Source organism: Callospermophilus lateralis, chromosome 3, assembly GCF_048772815.1.
Source record: "Callospermophilus lateralis isolate mCalLat2 chromosome 3, mCalLat2.hap1, whole genome shotgun sequence".
Classification (NCBI taxonomy): domain Eukaryota; kingdom Metazoa; phylum Chordata; class Mammalia; order Rodentia; family Sciuridae; genus Callospermophilus; species Callospermophilus lateralis.
In genome coordinates, this window is record NC_135307.1 from 161,411,192 (window position 1) to 161,435,205 (window position 24,014).

The window sequence follows — 24,014 nt, forward strand, 5'->3', positions numbered from 1 at the left end:
TAAGTATGGGAGTTATCTATTTCAACAAAGAAAACTGTGCAGCGTCAGTGCAGGATCAGTACTTTATATGCCTGGTGGTATAATAGTGGTGATAGGCTACCAATTAAAGGTTGTACAAGTTAGAACTCAAATCTTTTTTTATTGGCATAATGTTCATTTTAGGTGATCTAAGTTTCTCCTTCAGTAGTTTTGTGCCTATGATATTGTTTTCCTCAGACTGGAGCAGGTGTTTGGCTGATGAGGAGCCTATGGGATGGGGTGCTATCACACCTTGTTTCTCGAAGTAGGATCTGTGGATGAGCATCAGCATTATCTGGAAAGTTGTTAGATATACAGTTTTGGCCAGCTCTGAGATTACTCCATCAGAATCTGCTTTTAAACAAATTCCCCAGATGATATGCATGCATATTAAAGTTTGAGAAGTTCTGCTATAGAAGTCATATGACTTGGCCTTTGGATGATGGACAGACATTTCTGTACCCAGTGTTGTAAGGAGATAAAGTCTTAGAAATTATTAGAATAATAAAACAAATATTAACCTTTAAGGCATATTTCTCTTTAGAGATTATCCAATTTCTGTAGTAAAATGTTTTAAATGCATTTCTATGCTTTGTTTTTAATCTTATCCACAAAAGAATATAAACTATGCTTGTTCAGTGAGATAGTGGATCAAGCTTTTCTCAATGAGTTTATGGTCAGGCACCTATCCTTGAAATTTAGGTTCCTGCCATAAGCAAAATTGTTATTCTGGGATGTGACCATACAAATTTATTAGCCAGAGTGCCCCCATGTGTGGTTAAAAGAGAGATTAAGAATATGGTGCTCATTTCAGCTAGTTAGCCTTTTTCTATCAAAGTAAATACATCATAGTGTTTTAGTATATTTAGTGGATGCTAGAATTTAGACCAAGAAATGTCACTGTCTAGATATAAGTACCTTCCCCTGTCAAATTTAATGTTAATTTTTTTGTTGCATACTCTACCTTCATTTTGTTTAAGGAAAACTCTTTTGTTTGCCTTTTGTTTCCAATATTTAAAACCACCCTTCAATGTCACTCAACTTCTGAGATGACTCCAGGAGTGAATTGACATTTCTGGTGGTTGCCTTGGTGTGTCACTTTGTTTTTAGGCAGGAATCCCTCAGTACAGAGTTTTGCTCAGTAGTATAAACAGTAAACCACACAGGAAGGGAAACTATTCTTGTTGAACCTGGGGTTGTGCCTGGCTCTTTCACATATGCTGGGAAGGGGAGTACGGTAGGGTCTAGGGTTTGAAAATCACTGTCAGCCTAAGAACACTATTGTAACTACTATTAACTTAAAGACCTTCCGTAACCTTCCTTTGTAAAATATAAGAAAAAGATTACTTTTTCACAAATTTTTTTCTTGTCCCTACCACACAATTTTGATTTTTTATCCAGTAATTTGTATGGCACACGTGACCCAGAAACCTCTGTGGTAGGAGACAGCTGCACATAGTCACTAAATGTAAAATGTCTTCAACATGTGGAACCTGGGACAAGACATAGAGACACAAAGCTACCTCCTAAGAACATAGAACTTTCTGGCCATACATGTGAATGATATATCAAACATATTAATGATATAGCAGAGAAGGGACCATACCATAAAGTTTATTGCAGACAAGGAATTATAAGCGAAAATGATGATGTAGTACAAGGTTGTAAATGCCATTTTCTTCATTTACCATGCTGAATATATTATTTTTTAAAGTTTGTGTATAACATATTTTAAAAATACTGATTTTAGAGGTGGGATTGTGGCTCAGTGGTAGAGTGCTTGCCTAGTGTGTGTGAGGCACTGGGTTTGATTCTCAGCCCATTTTTTTAAAAAAATAAGGTCCACCAACAACTAATAAAGTATTAAAAAATACTAATATTGGGATTTATTGGCTCACTTATGCCACAGATCTTTTTCTCTATAAATTCTCAGTCACAGACTTAATTCCTCAGTTTGGGAGGTATTGCTATATATTTTATATTGATTTGATAGTTTTTCCCTATTAGAAAGGTCTGTTATTGGGCTGGGGTTGTGGCTCAGTAGTAGAGTGACTGCCTCACATGTGTGAGGCACTTGGTTCAATTTTCAGTACTGCATATAAATAAATCAACAACTAATATACACACAATATGTGTATATATATATATATATATATATATATATATATACACATACATATATATGTACATAATTAGTCTTATTAAAGGAAAATAAAATATTGTTAGAGACCCCTTGCTTTCAGGATGTTTTAGGGGAAAATACATTTTGACTTACACAGGATTTAAATGGCAATTTGCTAATAGATAATTTTAGGAGATAATTTAAGTTTCCACTTAGGATGAGTTCGGATATTGTTGTGATTTTACTGAAAAGTGCTGTGTAGTCACATCAGATTGTTCCACACTCATGCCCCTTTTGCCCCACAGGAAAATGACTCAGGCACTTTGGACACGGTGGGCGCTGTGGTTGTGGACCACGAAGGGAATGTTGCTGCTGCTGTCTCCAGTGGAGGCTTGGCGTTGAAACATCCAGGAAGAGTTGGGCAGGTAATTAATTTCAGGATTCATACACTAGCTTTCCAAAATGAAACATGAAATTTTCTAGTTCACAATTTTTAAACCACTAGGGATATATTTTTTCCCATTAGGAAAAGTAAATATCATTATTCTTTAACTTTTGTCTAATATAAATTAAAAAAAACTTTTCAAAATAATTTCTTAAAAAAATTCTAATATTGATAGGGTTCTTTCTGATCTTTACAACTGGTAATCCTAGTTTTACTACTTTCAATGGGCTGAGTACTGACCTGAATATTTAGTAGATATTTAATAGATGTGTGTTGATTTTCATTGTCAATTTTGTGTGTATATATGTGTGTGTGTATCACTCTCTTTACGACCAAGCATTATCTGCTTGCTTTTTCGTTAAAAAAATGATTTTAGAGTTATATTTTTAAATTTTTTCCATTCAAGTAATGGCAACATTTTGTTTGACATTCTACATCTCTCTTCTGATTAATCATTTTAGGCATTTTGTAGAATAACTAGAATTTCAGGTCACTAACACATGAAATCTAGAAATGAGGATGATCTGATTTGTGTGAAATTTGCTTATTTCCAGTTGTCTTACATCTTTTTCACCCCATCCTCCCCATCTCCAACCTTCAGTTTTATATTGAGAATAAAATTAAAAAATTCATTTGATTGTTCTAAGCATTCTGAGTATAACCAATTTGGCCCATTACTTAGGGGCTTAATTAATAAGTGTTGAGTATTGAGTGAACAAATTAATTATTTTCATGGAGTCTTTTAAACTAGTTGTGTGGAGGTATTTTTTAAAACTAAGTATTTGGATTTTGTCTTGTGTATGCAGTATGGCTTATCATGCTGTGTGCCCCTCACATCTGAGGAAGAGTCAGTGTCACAGTTGCTATGGTTTTGATGGTTAGTGATACTTGAAGCAGTATGTCTGATTCAGGGAAGATACCTTTGCAAAGCCCCTAGGAATATTCCTTGATCTTCCCTTTAGGTGGGCAAGTCACTTACAGTTCAATACTAGGGGGAAGTGGAAGGGAAGAGTAATTTCTTTTGTGCTACACTTTGCCTACCATATGGGGGACTTATGGAGAATGATTACCCAACAGTGCTATGAACTCATGGCAGAAGTCTTTGTATATCCATGGTATTTGTCCACATTATATAACCTGTGTATTTTTCAAGTTTGGAATAATATACTCAAGCTTGGCATATTGGTTTTGGATGCCCTCGTGGAGGAGAGAGAAAAGCCAACAGAGTTGCTTTCATTGCCTAGTAATTCTCATGATTTTCTCATTGTTTTCTGTTTGTTTTAGTTAGCAAGTAGCAACAACAGAACCAAAGATAGTTCTGGACTATGTTACCAGGCTATAACATTTAAAAATCTTGAAGCCATTCTACTACCACACATGGGACTATTCTGGAAAAGAATACTTCTGTAAAATTTATGTGTTTATTTGCTCCACTTGGCTAATTTATGAATATACAACTGTGAGAGCTGAACAAAAAATCAGAAAAGGACATGGAGGAAAGGAGTCAAGGTACTGACAGGAGATGAAGCTGTTTAATTGGATTATATTGCTGGATAAAGGAGATGTGATAAGCCTGAAAATATGAATCATCAGATGAGAGGTAAAGAAGAGTTTTTCACAGAATGAAACAAAATACAAAAGCAAATTGTATCAAAGGTTAATTATTTTTTCAAAATGTGTTGAATTCAGTGCACTTTAAATACTTAAATTAACTACTTAAAATTTTAGCGTATTACCCTGTACTGAAAGCACTGCAGATGAAAAAATAGCAATTTGGATTAGAACTTCCTTAGGAAAGGTAGCAGAATACAACAGTTACTAATGAGGCATTATGTAAAATTGTGGATGTGTAACTGATGTGATTCTGCAATCTGTATTTGGGGTAAAAATGGGAGTTCATAACCCACTTGAATCTAATGTATGAAATATGATATGTCAAGAGCTTTGTAATGTTTTGAACAACCAATAAAAAAAAAAGAACTTCCTTCTTTAGTTCACTATAATGATTACACTCACAATTTGGACACAAGAAAGGAATTATTACATTCCACTCCCACTTCCCCTCATGTCACCCCATATAAACACAATGAGTTTAGTGGGTAAGAGCATGGACTTTAAATTCAGGTGAAACTTTATTCTAATCCCATCTCTTGCTTTCCTTTCTCCATACCTTGAGTAAATTACTCAACATCTCTAAGCTCCACTCTCTCTAAGTGTAAAATGAGGATACTAGCTACCTTACCAAGTACTAGAAGATTATATGATGTAACACTTTTAAACTGTGTATCGTAGCCCCTGGTTATAACATCCATAGCTACTGCTTATGAAGCACTTGCTTTGTGTAATAGTTGTTAATTTATGTGATCCTTTGGCAAAACTATGATAGTGTATTTTTATCATCTTTATTTTATAGAAGGAGAAACAATGGCTGTTTAGTAATAATAATCACTTATATGACCTACTTTTACTCCACAATAATAACTTTAATAAAATTTTACTACCAGAAAGAAGGAAACTTTTAAAAATGTATTTTAAAGTCCTGCTTAACGTTTATGTGTTTTCAGCAAAGAAGTAGATGAGAGAGAGATAACATCTTGTTCTTTCTCTCATCTTACCTACCACTGCCTCAGCCTAACCAATTTCAGAAGGTTAAGAAGGAAGACAACTCGAATTCATGGTATTAAGAGAGGGCATTCAAATGGAATTTGCTTAGAAGAAACAGAGGGAATCATAAATATTCTTACTTTCCTAGGGAGATGACTTCCACTGGCTTACTAAGGGGTATTCTTGTAGATTTTTGTACTAGTTTTTTTTGAGTGCAGACTCCTGGTCAAAGTAATTGAGAGGAATGGAAATGATGATGGGAAAATGTTCAGCGTTTCAATGAAGAATGATGAACCTTTCCACTAGGGTCTTGTGTTCTCTGAGACTTTGTCTGCCCTAGTACAGAGTACCAGCTGAATGGTTACTGTACAAATCTGCCAGTATTATTCCGAACTCCATGTGCTAAATCACTTCTAAAGGGCTTTCAGTTGCCACACTGGCCCAGCAGTTTTGGGAAATGAAACTAAGGCATGTATTTTAGAATCATAGTGTTTTCAAAGCCTGTAACAGATTTCCCACTGTCTGTCATATTTGAAGTGTCCTGTTGAGTTCTTGGTTCTATTTTTTTAACACGACTTTTGTTAGTAAAAACTAGAAAGGGCAACTGTAGGTCACATGAATAAATATCCTGGATTCTGAATTATTTCTCAAGGAAAGTGATTAAGAGAGGAGGGGAGGTTGTTTGTCTGAAAATCTTGGGGAACAGCTCACAATTATATGGAAGTTAAGGTATTTCCAGAAATCAGAACCAAGACTAGTAGGTAGAAGTTATAATTAAGCAGATATTTGTTCAATCCAAGGAGGAACTTTCCATGGAAAATGTCCAATAGGGGAATATGTTGTCACATTAGTAGTGAGATCCTATGCCTGGGATGTTTCATAGAGATTCCTACTCTGGGTAGAATATTGGAGCAACTGAGTTGTAAGGTCCTTGTGAAAAATAACAGAATATCAAAGAAAGCTGAAATCTTCCTAGCCACCAGTCCCAGTCTTAGCCTAGACCTTAGAAGTGAGTTCCCAGAAGATAACAGTACTTTTCATGGGAGTATCTTTTTTTCTATCAGTGACAGTGAATACTGAATGTATTATTGTAACTTGCTTTTTTTTTAATTCAACAATATGTTTGGAGATATTTCCGTATCCATTCCTAAAGATTTTTAAAAATTTACTTGTTTTATTTTTAACCTGTGCAACAAATTCCATATATTTCTCTGCCAAAGTTTATTTAGCCTTTCTTTACGGATAGAAATTTAATTTTTTTCCCCTGTATTTAATTCTTACTAAGCATGTGGTAATGAACTCGTTGAGTTGGCTCCTTGTATTTCTGCAATAGCTAGCCAAGGGTTTTACTAATTCTCTTCTGAGGAGTGAAAAAGTTATTAGTTCTGAGTCCCCTCTCAAAGACAGAGAAGTCATTGTGGATGTTGTGGTGATGAATGTAGACATTCTGGATAGGATTATTGGAAGCAAAATAGAAATGATTATTAAAATCTTTTATATAAATCATAATAGCTTACTGTGTTCCTGGTCATTTTAGACTGATAATCTGTTCTACCACCTAACGAAGTGATTAGCTTAAACAGGCCTTTTTCCTTCCTTTCTTTTCATATGGCAGAATCTAGCACAGTGATGAACATATACTGAGCCCTGTGGTATAGAGTGGTGTGAAGTTCCTATTGTGCTACCCAAATAGAGGCATGGAATAGGACTCCTGAAACAGGATTTCCTAGATGGTGGTTAGAAGGACTATCTGCATTCCTGTACTCCAAGGCCATGTCTCAGACACTGAACCAGACAGAATCTCTAGAAATTAGGGTTCTTATCGGCAAGTTGCCCAAGTAATTCAACATGCACTGAGTTTAAAAAACACCTGTTTTAAGGCAACCACACTGATTTCAAGAGACCAGAAGAGCTACTAGCTAACGAACTACAAAAGGAAAAAGTATTTTCAGGGAAGGAATACATGCTGATGAGACCAAAAAGACTGTATTTTGCTATTTTCTGAGAATGTTTGGATAGGTAGAATAGCTGCAAATGTATTATTTATTTTAATTAATTTTAGTGTTATTTTTTTGATTTGCATATAATATTTGTACATATTTATGAGGTATAACATGATATTTTGATTTATGTATACTCTGGGGTTATCAGAGACTGAGGAGAATAGGGAGGAGATGGGTAGGGAGAGGTTGGTCAATAAGTACCATATTACAGTTAGAGAGGAAGAATAACTTATGGTGTTCTGTGTCACAGTGGAAGAAATATAATTAATACTATTGTATTGTATATCTCAAAACAGAAGAAAATGTGGTTTTGAGAGTGTTAAAACCATTGCATAGTTTGCATAGACTCTTTGGCATTATCATTAAGTTGTTCTACATCATTAGTAAACCAGACTTTATTAGATGGGCATGACTTTGTTTCTTCTGTTGAAAGCTGATAATTACATATAATATTTCTGAAATATTATATCTCCCCATTTCCTTTTTTCCTAGGCTGCTCTTTATGGATGTGGCTGCTGGGCTGAAAATACTGGAGTTCATAATCCCTACTCCACAGCTGTGAGTACCTCAGGTATTTGCTGATTTCATGACCATTTTTCATAACTGCAACCCTGTCAGTCATTTAATGACTAAAAGCAATATTTTTAGGGAAACATAAAATATGTTGTAAGACACTACATATACAAAAGCTTTGATGTGTGTAAAAGATCTTGAGTTTTGGGGAGGTTTTAAGGATTGTTTAGTATCACAGTGTAAATGGTTTGCTAACATTTTTAGTACAACTCTGGAGTTAAGTATAACTTAATTATTTGTATATCAATGTATTTTTTTCTGTAATAGCCCACAACAATGTCAAATGGATAAAAATGATATATAAACACCAAATAATTTACAAAATTAACAGGTCTTTTATTGTATTAAAAATTTTTTTTTAGTTGTTGATGGACTTTTATTTTGTTTATTTATATGCAGTGCTGAGAATTGAAGCCAGTGCCTCACACATACTAGGCATGCTTTCTACCACTGAGCTACAACCCCAGCTAGCAAGAGATAATCTCTTGAGTAAAATGTTGACATAAAACATAAAAGGTTATATTTCAAAATGTATAGTTTATAACACCCACTACTCCTCTCACTACACTTTTAATAAAATATAGACTCTCTTTTTGTGCTATATTAGAAAGTCATTATTGTTTTATGAGAGAGAGAGAGAGAGAGAGAGAGAGAGAGAGAGAAAGAGAGAGAGAGAGAGAGTGTGTGTGTGTGTGTGTGTGTGTAGGGGTGGGAAATAGGGGGCTTCAGGGAGTTTTAATGGGCAGAACGATTTTCTATTTCCAAATTTTCATAACACTTGTACCAGATATACTCAATAGCTTTTCTTTTTATATGGTGATGCTGCTGCTTAAAATTATATTAGTTCCTCGCATTACCATGTTATCCTTCAAGTTATAGTCCTGTTCTTTTCTCCCCAGTATTCTCAGCTTTATCAGCTAGGTGGACAGATGTGACTGCTTTCACTTCCTTTTTTCTCTTCTATTTCTTTCCACATTGATTTCTGCCCAACATAGTGATAAACTGCCCACTGGGTCCAGTAGCCCACCTCTGCTTACTGCTTATTCTTTCTGTGGTCTTTGATGCAGGTATTGCCTGTAGCATAGAACCTGAAACTCTCTTGGTTTGTTCTGCTTCTCTGACCTGCTGCACTTTGGCCTTCTTCACAGATTTTTCTTTTCAGTCCTTCTTCGATAATAACCTCAACTTGGGCCTCTACTAGAGTCTCTCTTCTCCCCTCTTGATGACTTATTGTTACTATAGTTGTTCTCATAATTTTAGTTGGTCTCTCTTTGATATTGCCTTCCACATCTGTGTCTACTCTGGACATTACTCTTGTTTTTTTTTTTTTTTTTTGGGTGGGGGTGTACCACGGACTGAACTCAGGGGCACTTGGCCACTGAGTCACATTCCCAGCCCTATTTTGTATTTTATTTAGAGATGGGGTCTCACTGCGTTGCTTAGTACCTCAATTTAATGAGGCTGGCTTTGAACTTGTGATCTTCCTACCTCAGCCTCTTGAGCCACTGAGATTATAGTTGTGCACCACTGTGCCTGGTATGCACATTACTATTGAAGTCCATATGAGTTCTTTCATGAGTCCTCCTTGTTGTACATGCCCCTATGAATATCTTATATGTATGCCAGACTCAGTAGGTTGAGCAGAACAACTTATTCTTTATCCTCAATCCATGGCCACCTTTTACCTGAATTTCCTAGCTTTTTTATTGCCCCTTACTAACCTATTCTTTGCTTAGCTTGAAATCTTGCCACAATTCTCAAGTTTGTTGCTTCTTTCCATTTCTACTGACCTGATCCTGCTATTTCAGACCTGTGTTCCCCTGCCCACCTGTTGTGGCTGCCTCCTGACTTCACTTCTTTCCTTGCATCAGTGAAACAATAAGATTATGAGCCACTGGCCTACTGGGTGAAGTTTGGACACAAAGTAATGTTGAATTTAAACCATTCTAATATAATTGGGAAAAATTTAGTTTTTAGTCTTTTATTTAGAGAAGATAAGCAGAATGTAATGAGTTAATTTCTAAATTTAATATTAATGGAATCTGCAAATTTTGATGTATAATATTTATGAATTAGCCAGTGTACACAATTAAGTTTGCTCCTGTGTGTATGGAAAATAGTTGTATGTGAAAAAACTGTAGTCTAATACATATAATTCCTTGTTTCATTTTTTATTTTCTCAAAGAGATTTCAGTTGGTATCATATATTGTGTCGATTTTTTTTTGGTTAATATGTATTTCTGTAAGTTAAGTTTATTGTCTAGATGTTGCTCTTATATATAGGTGTGAGGAACAGAAGTATATTTTAAATCAAGATTCTGAGTACCTGCCTGTGCTACTTTGAGATTACATTCCTTTGAGTTTATGTACCTCCATAGCCCAACACACTTTTTAAAAATTAGTATCATAGAAGTTGGAATAAAAGCTTACTTTGTCAATTTAATTCTATTAAGAGGAGTGTAATTTAAAGCTAAAATTATAAAAAGGAGGTCTTTCCTTTTTCGTCTTGGATATTTTCTCATTTGTCCAACTGTATTAGTTGAGATAGTTCCATATGACTAAAGATACTTTTGAGTTACAGATTATGACATCCAGAGTAGCCTTTTAACTTTGATATCCAGCTTATCATGTTGTATCTTTGCAGGACTGGTGAGACGTTAGGGTCATGTGGTTATGCTCAGAATTCTCTATCTCTGGGAGTTGATGCCTGAATTAAAGGCCTCAGCTGATAACTGCTGTCTGCCTTTGCAAATAGCCTCTCAGGTCGGCATCACCATAGCAACTGGGCCATCTTGACCTGTACCTTTCTTTGCACAGGCAGTTCACAAGAGAGTGCAGACATGAGAAAGTCAGAGGCCATGATTCAAATCATCATTCCCCACAAAGACTTGTGCCTCAGACTGTTGTAGAAAATCCAGAAAACTGATCAGCATTTTGGGTTTATATATCTTGGAAAGTGATAATTGAAAAGCACAATAATCAGGATAGGACTCTATTGAGGCCAGAAAGGTGATTTGGTCATTAGCTTAGGGGATAAACTCCAGCATCTTTTTCTCATTGCTGGTTGGGAAGGAATGAGTTGAGGGGTAGAGTGACAGGAGCTGATCTTGTAAACTCTTGACTAATGTTCTGGTGTCAAGGGAATTTGCCTCATTAGGGATGGAGCAGAGCAAACACCTTGGTTCTTGTCCAGACTTACTGTCAAACCTGAGCAGGGCATTATTTGTACAATAATGTGCAATATTATTTGCACATTATTTGGAATAATATCTACCAGTGCTGTGAGAACTGAATGAGCTGACATATGGAAGATACTTAGTGTACTTCTTCATCCAGTGTTCCATTGAATCTCAGTCACTGTCTTTTATAAAACACACTATTATTTTTATACCTCTAAGAAAGGGAAAAATGCAGCCAATCGAAGCATGACACACTGCTTTCATCACTTAATTTTTAAAAATATTTTTTATACCTTTATTTTTATATGGTGTTGAGGATTGAACACAGTGCCTCACACATTGAGCTATAACCACAGCCCGTCATATCTTAATTTTGGGTTGTTACTTTATAAGTAAGTATAGAATTGGGTAATGAGAATTTTTTACTTCACTGATAATAAATTCACACCCCATTGCTATTTCCATGCCTTCCTATATACATAATCATTTTAAATTTCGTTCTATATTATACTGTAATCATTTGAAACACATCTTAAATGGCAACTACTCGTGTGGTTCTAACATGGAACATACTGAACGGTCAACAAACAGGAGCAGCTTGCATCATGAGGCCGTGGCAACTACGTCACCACCGCAGCCCATAGGCAGCATGGGAGGGTGCCATCAATTTTAATGAACTCCTGATACCAGAGCTTTTAAATATAAAAAAAGTGGAATTTAGAATTGACAGTCTAAAGTTTTTCTTATTTTCAGCTTTTTGTGTGTGTGTGTGGAAATGAAAAAACGATTCAGGCCCTTTCAAAAGCAGAAAGATAAATGCTTGAGGAAAGAAGGGCCATGGGTATATTTGTGTCTCCTATGTGTCTGGCACAGAACCTTGCACATGGTAAAGAGTCTAATATACAAATAAAAATTACTAAATGCATGTGTGATTCCAGCCTCTTCTAGGATGCTTACTTTTTCTAAAAGATTATCTACCATAGAATTTTTAAAAATAGCATTTAAAATATGATTCAATTTTGCCAACTTTGTATTCACACATAATTTTTCAGTAGCACATCAGATGCATGCTCTAAGATAACATCTGTGCTTTGTCTCTGGCTATGGAAAGGAAGAGCAAATAATCAGGATTAGAAGATCAGAGGAGGAAAAAATCAGATTAAATTTATGCTCTGGTTGACCTTAATTTTGGTCTTCTGTTATTTGTCCCTCCCCCCTTCCCTCCCTCCCTCCCTCCCTCCCTTCCTTCCTTCCTTCCTTCCTTCCTTCCCTTAAAGAGAAATAGTGAGTCCAGAGGGTATTAATGGTATCTGATTGGAGGTCAGAAGATATAAGCTTCAATCTGTTTCTTAAAGGGTTCTGGTGTGAAGACAGATAGGCTACCTGGTTTCTGTTATGAGGCCCAGTGATTTATGATTTTCTAGGTCCTTGGCTTTTATAGGTCTTGGTTCTGGACAGTCCTAGGAACCTGAGGGCTGTGAGAGCTATTACTGTGATTGCTAGGAGTTGCTTTAGAGCTGAGTGGGATTTTTAAAAATGCAAAAATTAAGAACAACCTTATACCTTAATATTTTTGAGCTCATGCTTCAGGTCTTCTCCTGAAGGACTGGACGAGTTTTCCACTGTTTTTTGTCTCTTGCTCCTCTATGGAAGATTGTTCAATGGGTCTGTGCTCCAAAACTCCCTCAAGGGACTTTTCTCAGAAGGGGAAGAGGCACCTTCCTGTGAGAGGGAATTTAAATGACAGCAGGAGCCAACAAGAGAGTGTTGCTGAGACGTCTATAAGTGCTATGTGGTCACTGCTTTTTAGGGATGGGGAGAAGACAGGCAGGAATCCATACTTCAGCTTCTTTCTCTGTGCAAAAGGCACCATTGGTGAATAAAAGCCTAATAATACTCAGGACTCTGTGCATGTCACCTAGGGATTCATTTTTCCTTCTGGTTCTTTACACATTTCTTAACATCTTCAAGGTGAAACTTCAAGGAATTGTCAGCACTTGAGAATTGTTATTTTTTCTAGTTTTTTCATTTACTCCCCAGTCCCCGTTTTTTTGTACTTGGGGTTGAACCCAAGGGCAATTAACCACTGAGCTACATCACTAGCCCTTCTTATTTTTTATTTTGAGACACGGCCTTGTTAAGTTGCTGAGGTTGGCTTTGAACTTTCCATACTCCTGCCTCACCCACCTGAGCTGCTGGGATTACAGGTATGAACCACCATGCCTGGCTTCATTTATTATTTTTTTGTGGGGGCAGGGTACTAGAGCTTAAACTAAGGGACATTCGACCACTGAGCAACATCCTCAGGCCTATTTTTTATTTATATTTTATTTAGAGTCTCACTGAGTTGCTTATCACCTTGCTTTTGCTAAGCTTGGCTTTGAACTCACGAACCTCCTGCCTCAGCCTCCTGAGCCTCTGGGATTACAGGTGTGTGTCACTGTGCCTGTCTTTGTTTATTCTTTTCTTTTTTTTGGTACTGGGATTGAACTCAGGGGCACTCGACCACTAATTCATATCCTCAGCCCTATTTTGTATTTTATTTAGAGACAGGGTCTCACTGAGTTGTATAGCACCTCGCTTTTTACTGAGACTGGCTTTGAACTCATGATCCTCCTGCCTCAGCCTCCTGAGCCAATGGAATTACAGGCGTGCGCCACTGTGCCCGGCTTTATTTATTCTTATAGCTACTTTAGTCAGGCCTTCTCCTCTACCACTCCACCAGTCTTCTCTTGTCAAGATTAACAGTTAGCTTTCAAAATCCAGTTCATCTTTTAGTCCTGTGAATACCATTTGACACAGTTGTTTGAATGTTTTGCTTCTCCTGAGAATACTATTCTTGATAGACTTCATGGGGCACACTTTCCTGGTATTCCACCTCTCTGGCTACTCATTCTAAGTCTCCTTTGTTACTGTTTTTCATCTCTTTTACTGCTTTGTGTTGCAGTGCCCCAAGGACTAGTGGTCCCTGAACCTCTTCCTTCTTTGTATATGTACTCCCATGGTCTGTCATTTAATCTAATGGTTAAGTATCACCTATATATGCTGACAACGCCCATATTTTTATCTTCAATTTGGGCCTCTCCCTAGAACTTAGTTATAATTCAATTTCTTGTAAAAAGTCTCCACTCATATTTCTAATGAACATCTCAAATTTAGCATGTCCAATATGAACTCTTGATATTGCTCACCTCTCCCTCTCAAAACCGTGTTCTCTTGAAATGTTTTTCACACAACATGTGGCAACTCCGTCGTCCCAGTAACTTCCATTAAAACCTTGGAGCCATCCTTGGTCCTCTTTTGTATCTTACTCTCACCTAATCTCTGGCTAAATATATTTTAAACAAATCACTTCTAAGCATCTGTGCTGCTACTAACAGATCCAAGATGCTGTTGCCTCTTCTCTGGCCTATGGCAGTAATACCCTTGTTGTTCTTTTGCTTTTTGCTTAATCTTCCTTTATTCAATTCTCAACATGAAGGTTTTTGATCACCCTAACTGAAATTATGTCTTTCTCTCCTTTGAACTGTCCAATTGCTTCCCATCTTTTTTTAAAATATTTTTTGTTGTAGATGAAAACATATCTTTATTTATTTATTTTTAATGTGGTGCTGAGGATCTAACCCAGTGCTTTATATGTGCTAGGCAAGCCTTTACCACTGAGCCACAACCCCCTTTCCCCTTCCCATCTTATTCAATGGAAAAGCTAAAGTCCTTACTAAGGACCCAACTTCCCTTCATATTTCAGCTCTTACCTTGTTCTTCCTTTGTTCATTCAATTCCAGCTGTGATGGTTGCCTTGCTTTATTCCAAACATGCCATATACATTCCCACCTAAGGACCTGTGCCTGAGTTGCTTTCTATCCTTTAACTCTCTACCCTTAGGAACTCATACCTCAGGCTCCACTCTTTAGGTCTTTTTTTTTTATTGGTTGTTCATAACATTACAAAGCTCTTGACATATCATATTTCATACATTAGATTCAAGTGGGTTATGAACTCCCCTTTTTACCCCAATTACAGATTACAGAAATATATCGGTTGCACATCCACATTTTTACATGATGCCATATTCGTGACTGTTGTATTCTGCTACCTTTCCTATCCTCTATTATCCCCCCTCCCCTCCCCTCCCATCTTCTCTGTCTACCCCATCTACTGTAATTCATTTCTCTCCTTGTTTTTTTTCCCCATTCCCCTCACAATCTCTTATATGTAATTTTGTGTAACAATGAGGGTCTCCTTTCATTTCCATGCAGTTTCCCTTTTCTCTCCCTTTCCCTCCCACCTCATGTCTCTGTTTAATGTTAGTCTTTTCCTCCTGCTCTTCCTCCCTGCTCTGTTCTTAGTTGCTCTCATTATATCAAAGAAGACATTTGGCATTTGTTTTTTAGGGATTGGCTAGCTTCACTTAGCATAATCTGCTCTAATGCCATCCATTTCCCTGAAAATTCCATGATTTTGTCATTTTTTAGTGCTGCGTAATACTCTATTGTGTATAAATGCCACGTTTTTTTTTTTTTTTTTTTTTTTTTTATCCATTCATTTATTGAAGGGCATCTGGGTTGGTTCCACAGTCTAGCTATTGTGAATTGTGCTGCTATGAACATCGCTGTGGCAGTATCCCTGTAGTACGCTCTTTTAAGGTCTTTAGGGAATAGTCCGAGAAGGGCAATAGCTGGGTCAAATGGTGGTTCCATTCCCAGCTTTCCCAGGAATCTCCATACTGCTTTCCAAATTGGCCGTACCAATTTTCAGTCCCACCAGCAATGTATAAGAGTACCCTTTTCCCCACATCCTCGTCAGCACTTGTTGTTTGACTTCAAAATGGCTGCCAATCTTACTGGAGTGAGATGGTATCTTAGGGTGGTTTTGATTTGCATTTCTCTGACTGCTAGAGATGGTGAGTATTTTTTCATGTACTTGTTGATTGATTGTATGTTGTCCTCTGAGAAGTATCTGTTCAGGTCTTTGGCCCATTTGTTGATTGGGTTATTTGTTTTCTTATTGTTTAATTTTTTGAGTTCTTTGTATACTCTGGATATTAGGGCTCTATCTGAAGTGTGAGGAGTAAAGATTTGTTCCCAGGATGTAGGCTCCCTATTTACCTCTCTTATTGTTTCTCTTGCTGAGAAATAACTTTTTAGTTTGAGTAAGTTCCATTTGTTGATTCTAGTTATTAACTCTTGTGCTATGGGAGTCCTATTAAGGAATTTGGAGCCCGATCCCACAATATGTAGATCGGGACCAACTTTTTCTTCTGTCAGGCGCAGAGTCTCTGATTTGATGTCAAGCTCTTTGATCCATTTTGAGTTAACTTTTGTGCATGGCAAGAGGAAGGGATTCAGTTTCATTTTGTTGCATATGGATTTCCAGTTTTCCCAGCACCATTTGTTGAAGATGCTGTCCTTCCTCCATTGCATGCTTTTAGCCCCTTTATCAAATATAAGAAAGTTGTAATTTTGTGGATTGGTCTCTGTGTCCTCTATTCTGTACCATTGGTCCACCTGCCTGTTTTGGTACCAGTACCATGCTGTTTTTGTTACTATTGCTCTGTAGTACAGTTTGAAATCTGGTATCGCTATACCTCCTGATTCACACTTCCTGCTTAGAATTGCTTTTGCTATTCTGGGTCTTTTGTTTTTCCATATGAATTTCATGATTGCTTTATCTATTTCTACAAGAAATGTTGTTGGGATTTTGATTGGCATTGCATTAAACCTATAGAGAACTTTGGGTAATATTGCCATTTTGATGATGTTAGTTCTTCCTATCCATGAACAGGGTATATTTTTGCATCTTCTAAGGTCTTCTTCTATTTCTCTCTTTAGGGTTCTGTAGTTTTCATTGTATAAATCTTTCACCTCTTTTGTTAGGTTGATTCCCAAGTATTTTATTTTTTTTTTGAGGATATTGTGAATGGGGTGTTTTTCCTCATTTCCATTTCAGAAGATTTGTCGCTGATATACAGGAATGCCTTTGATTTATGCATGTTGATTTTATATCCTGCCACTTTGCTAAATTCACTTATTAGCTCTAGTCGTTTCTTTGTAGACCCTTTTGGGTCTGTTAGATATAGTATCATATCATCCACATATAGTGATAATTTAAGTTCTTCTTTTCCTTTCTTAATGCCTTTAATTTCTTTTGTCTGTCTAATTGCTCTGGCTAGTATTTCAAGACTGAATTAAATAGAAGTGGTGAGAGAGGGCATCCCTGTCTTGTTCCAGATTTTAGAGGGAATGCCTTCAGTTTTTCTCCATTCAGAATGATGCTAGCCTGAGGCTTAGCATAGATAGCTTTTACAATGTTGAGGTAAGTTCCTGTTATCCCTAGTTTTTCTATTGTTTTGAATATAAAGGAATGCTGTACTTTGTTGAATGCTTTTTCTGCATCTATCGAGATGATCATGTGGTTCTCATGGTTAAGTCTATTGATGTGGTGAATAACATTTATTGATTTCTGTATATTGAACAGCCTTGCATCCCGGGGATGAATCCTACTTGATCACGGTGCACAATTTTTTTGATATGCTTTTGTATTCGATTCACCAGGATTTTATTGAGGATTTTTGCATCTAAGTTCATTAGAGATATTGGTCTGTAGTTTTCTTTCCTTGAAGTGTCTTTGTCTGGTTTCGGGATCAGGGTGATGTTGGACTCATAGAATGAATTTGGAAGAGCTCCTTCTTTTTCTATTTCTTGAAGTAACTTGAAAAGTATTGGTATTAATTCTTCTTTGAAGGTTTTGTAAAACTCTGCTGTATATCCATCTGGTCCAGGGCTTTTCTTGGTTGGTAGTCTTTTGATGGCTTCTTCTATTTCCTCCTTTGTTATTGGTCTGTTTATATTGTGTGTATCTTCCTGACTCAATCTGGGCAAATCATATGACTTAAGAAATTTATCGATATCTTCACTATCTTCTATTTTATTGGAATATAGGGTTTCAAAATAATTTCTAATTATCTTCTGTATTTCTGTATTGTCTGTTGTGGTATTGCCTTTTTCATCACATATGTTGGTAATTTGAGTTCTCTCTCTTCATCTCTTCGTTAGCATGGCTAAGGGTCTGTCGATCTTATTTATTTTTTCAAAAAATCAACTTTTAGTTTTATCAATTTTTTTCAATGTTTTTTTTTGTTTCAATTTCGTTGATTTCCGCTCTGATTTTAATTATTTCTTGTCTTCTACTACATTTGCTGTTGTTTTGCTCTTACTTTTCTAGTGTTTTCAGATGAAGTGTGAGTTCCTTTATTTGTTGGTTTTTTCTTTTATTGAGGAATGAACTCCAGGCAATAAATTTCCCTCTTAAAACTGCTTTCATTGTGTCCCATAGATTCCGATATGCTGTGTCTGTATTTTCATTTATCTCTAAGAATTTTTTGATTTTTTCCTTTATGTCTTTTGTAACCCATTGATCATTCAGTAACATATTGTTCATTTTCCAGGTGACGCAGGATTTTTCCTTCCTTCTTTTATCATTGATTTCCAGTTTCATTCCATTACGATCAGATAAGATGCATGGTATTATCTCCACACCTTTATATTTACTCAGAGTTGCCCTATGGCATAATATATGGTCTATTTTTGAGAAGGATCCATGTGCTGCTGAGGTTGATATATTCTATATATGTCGGTTAAGTCTAGGTTATTGATTTTGTTATTGAGTTCTATAGTTTCTTTATTCAATTTTTGTCTGGTGGATCTGTCCAATGGAGAGAGCAGTGTGTGAAGTCACCGATAATTATTGTGTTGTGGTCTATTTGACTCTTGAACTTGAGGAGAGTTTGTTTTATGAACGTTGCAGCACCATTGTTTGGTGCATACATATTGATAATTGTTATGTCTTGTTGGTGGATGGTTCCTTTTAACAGTATATAGTGTCCTTCTTTATCCCTTTTGATTAACTTAGGTTTGAAGTTGATTTTATTCGATATGAATATGGCCACTCCTGCTTGCTTCCGAGGACCATGTGAGTGGTATGATTTTTCCCAGCCTTTCACTTTCAACCTGTGTATGTGTTTTCCTATCATATGAGTCTCCTGAAGGCAGCATATTGTTGGATTTGTTTTTTAAATCCAGGTTACTAGCCTTTGTCTCTTGATTGGTGAATTTAAGCCATTAACATTTAAGGTTACTATTGATATATTGTTTGTACTTCCAGTCATGCTTATTTATTTATTTATTTTAATATGGCTCGTTTTTCCTTTTTGGTTATATTTTTTTGTTCTTCCCTTTACTGAGTTACCTCCCACTGTTAGTTTTGGGTGCTGTTTTTCAATTCCTCTTCTTGCAGTGTTTTGCTCAAAATGTCTTGCGGTGCTGGTTTTCTGGCTGTGAACTCTTTTAACTTTTGTTTATCGTGAAATATTTTAATTTCATTTTCAAATCTGAAGCTTAATTTTGCTGGATACAGTATTCTTGGTTGGAATCCATTATTTTTCAGTGTTTTAAATACGTTGTTCCAGGATCTTCTTGCTTTCAATGTCTGTGATGAAAAATCAGCTGTTAACCTAATTGGTTTACCCCTGAATGTAATCTGCCTTCTTTCTCTTGTTGCTTTTAATATTCTCTCCTTGTTCAGTATGTTGGATGTCTTCAAAATTATGTGTCTTGGAGTTGGTCTATTAAGGTTTTGTATGTTTGGGGTCCTGTAGGCTTTCAGGATTTGGCAATCCATTCCATATTTCATATCTGGAAGTTTTCTAGGATTATTTCATTTAATAGATTGTTCATTCCTTTGGTTTGAACCTCTATACCTTCTTCTATCCCGATGACTCTCAAGTTTTTTTTTTTTTGTGACATCCCATATCTCTTGGATAGATTGCTGGTGATTTCTTAGCATCCTTTCTTTGTTGACTATATTCTTTTCAAGTTGATACACTTTCTCTTCATTATCTGGTGTTCTGACTTCTATTTGATCTAGTCTATTTGTCATATTCTCCTTTGAGTTTTTAATTTGGTTTATGGTTTCCTGCATTTCTAGGATTACAGTTTGATTTTTTTTTTTTAAATCTATATCTCCTGGTATAGCTCATTCTTTGCCATTTGAATTTGCCTATTTAATCGTTTTCAAAATATACTTTCATTGTTTGGATTTGCTGTCTAATGTCTTCTCTAAGATTCCGTTCCATCTGAGTTAGGTATGCCTTGAGTTCTTTCTCTTTCCATTTTTCTGAAGCCTCTAGGTTCTCCTGTGAATTTAAGTTGTCCTGCATTGTTTGTAATCCTTTTTTTCCTTGTTTTTTCATGGTTCTCACATTGCTTTCCAACTCTGTTTGACTGCTGTGTTTCTCTTTTCTTCTTTAAATTTGTTTTGGTTTTTATAGTTCCAATATCTGTCCTTTGTGTTCGGAGACGATGTTTAGAGATGTTGGATTTAATTGTGATTTAAGGTAAATTCATTAGTTTCATTAAAGGCCTACAGAATTTGATGGCATATAGAGAACTGAGGTTTGAACTTAGGATTTTATGTTGAGGTTGGGCGCTTTGATGGTATGGAGGTTAGTATATGTTAGCTTCTTTGCGGGGGTTGCTCAAATGCAGGCGGTTATTAACAAGAGAATAGACAGGAGTACTTGGGGGTAGTTAAGGGCTTAGGCGGACTATGGAGCGATTTGTAGTATTCATCTATTTGCATTTAGTAAGTTGTATGTAATCTGGGTGGTCATGCTTAAGAGGAAAGATGGGGAAAAGGTAAGCAAGTAAACCAAGAAAGAGAGGGAGAGAGGAAAGAAAAAGAATAGAAAAGAAAAGGAAATGATAATTAAAAAAAATAATAAAATGCAGTAAAATAAAAATTACATTTAAAAAATAATAGTATAATTGTAGAAAACAAAAAAAATAAAATTAAAAAATTAAAAAAAATTAAAAGAAAACAGGGATACTGTTAGGCTTCTATTTTCTTCGCTTCCAGTAGGTGGTGTTGAGCCTTCTGGGCCAAGATTTTGCCCTCTGGCTGTAGGAAACAATTCGTTGGAGGCCACTGCCTCCTCCCCCCACTGGTGTCTCTCAAAACCTGTTAGCTTAGGTTTATTCCTGGTTTCTAGTCCCCTGGCTTCTCCTGTCAGCCAGGCCTTTCCCAGTGTTATACCTCTTGGCAGTTCAAACTATACTCTGTGCCTGAAGTTTCCTGGACCTGGAGCGCGGTTTTTGGGAACCGACACCGTATTGTTTTGATTCCCTCCGCTAGCCCTTTCCCTGAATTCTGGCGAAACAGGTTTCGTTCTCGCCGCTGGTGGGCGGGAGGAGTTGGGGGTCAGGTGCCTTTACCTTTCCCCCACGCCTCTACTCACGCTCACTCTGTTAATCACGCCCCCGGAAAGCCGGGGAGAGATTTTATGTGATTTTCCCGCTGTATGGGAGAAGGACTAAATGTCACAGACCTGTTCTATCGCTGAATGAGCTGCAATCTGTCAAAAACTGGCGATGGTGACGTCAGCTCTCCAAGATGGTGGTTGCTGGCTACCTCGGTGGTCTGACTGGTGTGGAGGACAGAACTGGACCGCTTCCTTCCCCATCTCAAACCCAGAACTCAGCCCGGAGCACAGTGAGGGCACAGCCGGCAGGAGCCCGCAGAATCAGCAGCGCCGTTTCTATGTGTTGCTAGTTCGCCGTTTCTAGGGACGCCGTTTCCTGGCGCTTGCCGCAGTCTCTAGCGGCGGGGCGAGCTGCTGAATAAGCAGCTTGAATTTCCGGGCGGACAAATCTCTTGGGTTTGAGCCCCAGTAACCAATCCTCGGGCGATGGAAATCCTTCCTCTAGGTTTTGGTGCACCTCAATTTTGCTGGAAATTCCTAACAAGATAGCTTTTGGCTATTCTAACTCGTCATTCACCCGCGCAGTGACACGGTACACGGGGGTGATGCACTCCATTCGCCGCCATCTTCCGAGTTCTACTCTTTAGGTCTTTATTCACATAATTTGATTTGTTGCTGAGATCTTCTTTGACCATCCTTTAATAAACATGTAACTGTTCTTACTCTCCTTCAATGTTTTATTTTTTCCATTGTATGTATCATCATCTAACATTTTATATCTTATATCTTTATTTTCTATTCACTCTAAATTCCATGAGAGTCAGGGTTTCCAACAGTTTTGTTTACTGATGTGCAAATGGTGCTCATCACGTATAATTCCTGATGTTGGTTGAATGAATGAATGTGAATGAGAAATAATTACATTGGGCTGGGATGAGGGAGGCAAGCTCAGGTGAGTCAGGGCCAAGAGAAAGGTAAGTGAGGGGTTGGGAGTGATACATTGTAACGACAGCAGAGGATGCCTGAGGAAGCTGCACAATGATAAAGTATCTGGAGTTTAATTTAATATCTTAGATGATAGTCTCTGGAAGACTTTGAATAGTAATTTTTTTGTATGATGTGGGGATCCTTTTGAATTGGAGGATGCTTATACTGTTAGAAGCACATGAAGATAGATGTTTTATTTCTCAGGTTTTTCTGGAAAAATGAGCAATGATTCAGACAGTAAGAAGCAAGACTAGTCAAGAAGTAAAAGTACACAGCTGTTAATCCTGTTGGTAGAATCCTGACTCTTCAGCCCACTCTGGTTCTTTAATCTGCCTTATTAGGAAGTGCTATTTCTCTCTACAGGGGTGACACTTGGCTTCTTAGAAGCTTCTTGTACTTATGAAATAAAAAACTTCCATAAGCTTGTCATATTTGTCAGGATTCTTAGAATACTCCGGTTAAGGAGCAGCCACTTATGCTTAAATAATTTGAGACATAATATGTAGAATTGGGAATAATGCCGAGAAATCTTTTGTGAATTATGACTTCTAGATGTGAGTGTAGATAAAACCTTCATACTTGTAAACATCATCATCTTAAAAGCAGTTGACTTTTTGGTCTGTTTGGTTATTGGGGGAGGGGAAAGATACCATTCATGTATAGATAGCAGAGTGTATGAATTGCCAGCACATTTCATAGAACTAACGTAATTATCTGGGTTGGGAATTCTATTCTGAGACTGTTAATTAGGTCACTTCATATCTGATGAACTATTAATATATTATTTTGCCTTTTAAATAACTAAAGTCACTGATGGATCAAAATAAAATAGAATTCTGAATTATGTCAGATCATTTTCTCAGAAGCCAGTTAAATGTCGATGGCTTTTGTTATCATGTATCTTAGAGGTTTTAAATGAGTGGATTTTTTCCCCATTGTGAAATAATGCATACTCATTGAAAATAATTTGGAAATGAAACTGATAATTTTGCCTTCCTGTGATAGTCATTATTAATATTTTTGGTGGATTTTTGCCATGAAACAAAGCGGGGAATGCCATTAACTTATAATGTGCTTTATTTTTCAAATATTGTGTAAGGAACATTTTAACATATAATTAGACATTATTCAAACAATTTAAAGGATATGAAGGTTGTCTTTGCATGTATACATAAATTCAGGTATTTTGCTCCTTGGTAAGATGAATTGTAGTTGTTCCAATGCAATAATGTAACAGCTCTTTCAGAGGCTATACTCTAGTCTGGATATGAAAGAAGTAAAGACATAGTCCTTGTCCTCAAAGGGCTTGAAAACTGTGGCTTTACTTGATAACCTAATGAAGTTTCTTGCCAATATATGTTGATACATTGAGAGTTTGCTAGCTCTTAATGAGGCTCTGTTGCATCTATTCATGTAGGTAATGTACACTACAGTGACTCCCTAAGGGCCGTGTGTGGACACCTTTGTTTGTGTACCTAATGACTTGACCATTGTAGCCATTAATACATTCCCTTTCTGCCCCCGTCTTGCCCCCAAATTGCTCCAAACCAGTGTTGGTTAGTTAGTGTAACACTACTTGTGACACTCTTAAACTGACTGAAATGTCACATCTCCCTGAGCTCCAGGAGAACTCAGAACATCATGGAGGAAGATGTTTTTCTCTGAGTTTGTCGACCTGGGTTACAGTTGATCAGGTGATCCCCAAAGATTTTTTTTTTTTTTAATGTTTGCAATTTCTAAGACTTTTTCCTTCTAGATTCTTAGTTTGCATTTCTTGTTGTCATTTTGCTTTGTTGTTGTTTTGTGAAAGAACAGACTTCTAATT

General features: G+C 36.8%; 1 protein-coding gene across 5 annotated transcripts in view; it reads left to right on the forward strand.

Moving 5' to 3' along the window:
* Positions 1–24,014, forward strand: part of Tasp1 (taspase 1) — a 286,082-nt gene that overhangs the window by 109,208 nt on the left and 152,860 nt on the right. For all 5 annotated transcript variants that reach the window (XM_076848949.2, XM_076848953.1, XM_076848952.2 and 2 more), the window contains 2 exons: positions 2,446–2,565; positions 7,685–7,763. In XM_076848949.2, the coding sequence (XP_076705064.1) occupies positions 2,446–2,565; positions 7,685–7,763 (199 nt within the window). The remainder of the gene's footprint in view (positions 1–2,445; positions 2,566–7,684; positions 7,764–24,014) is intronic.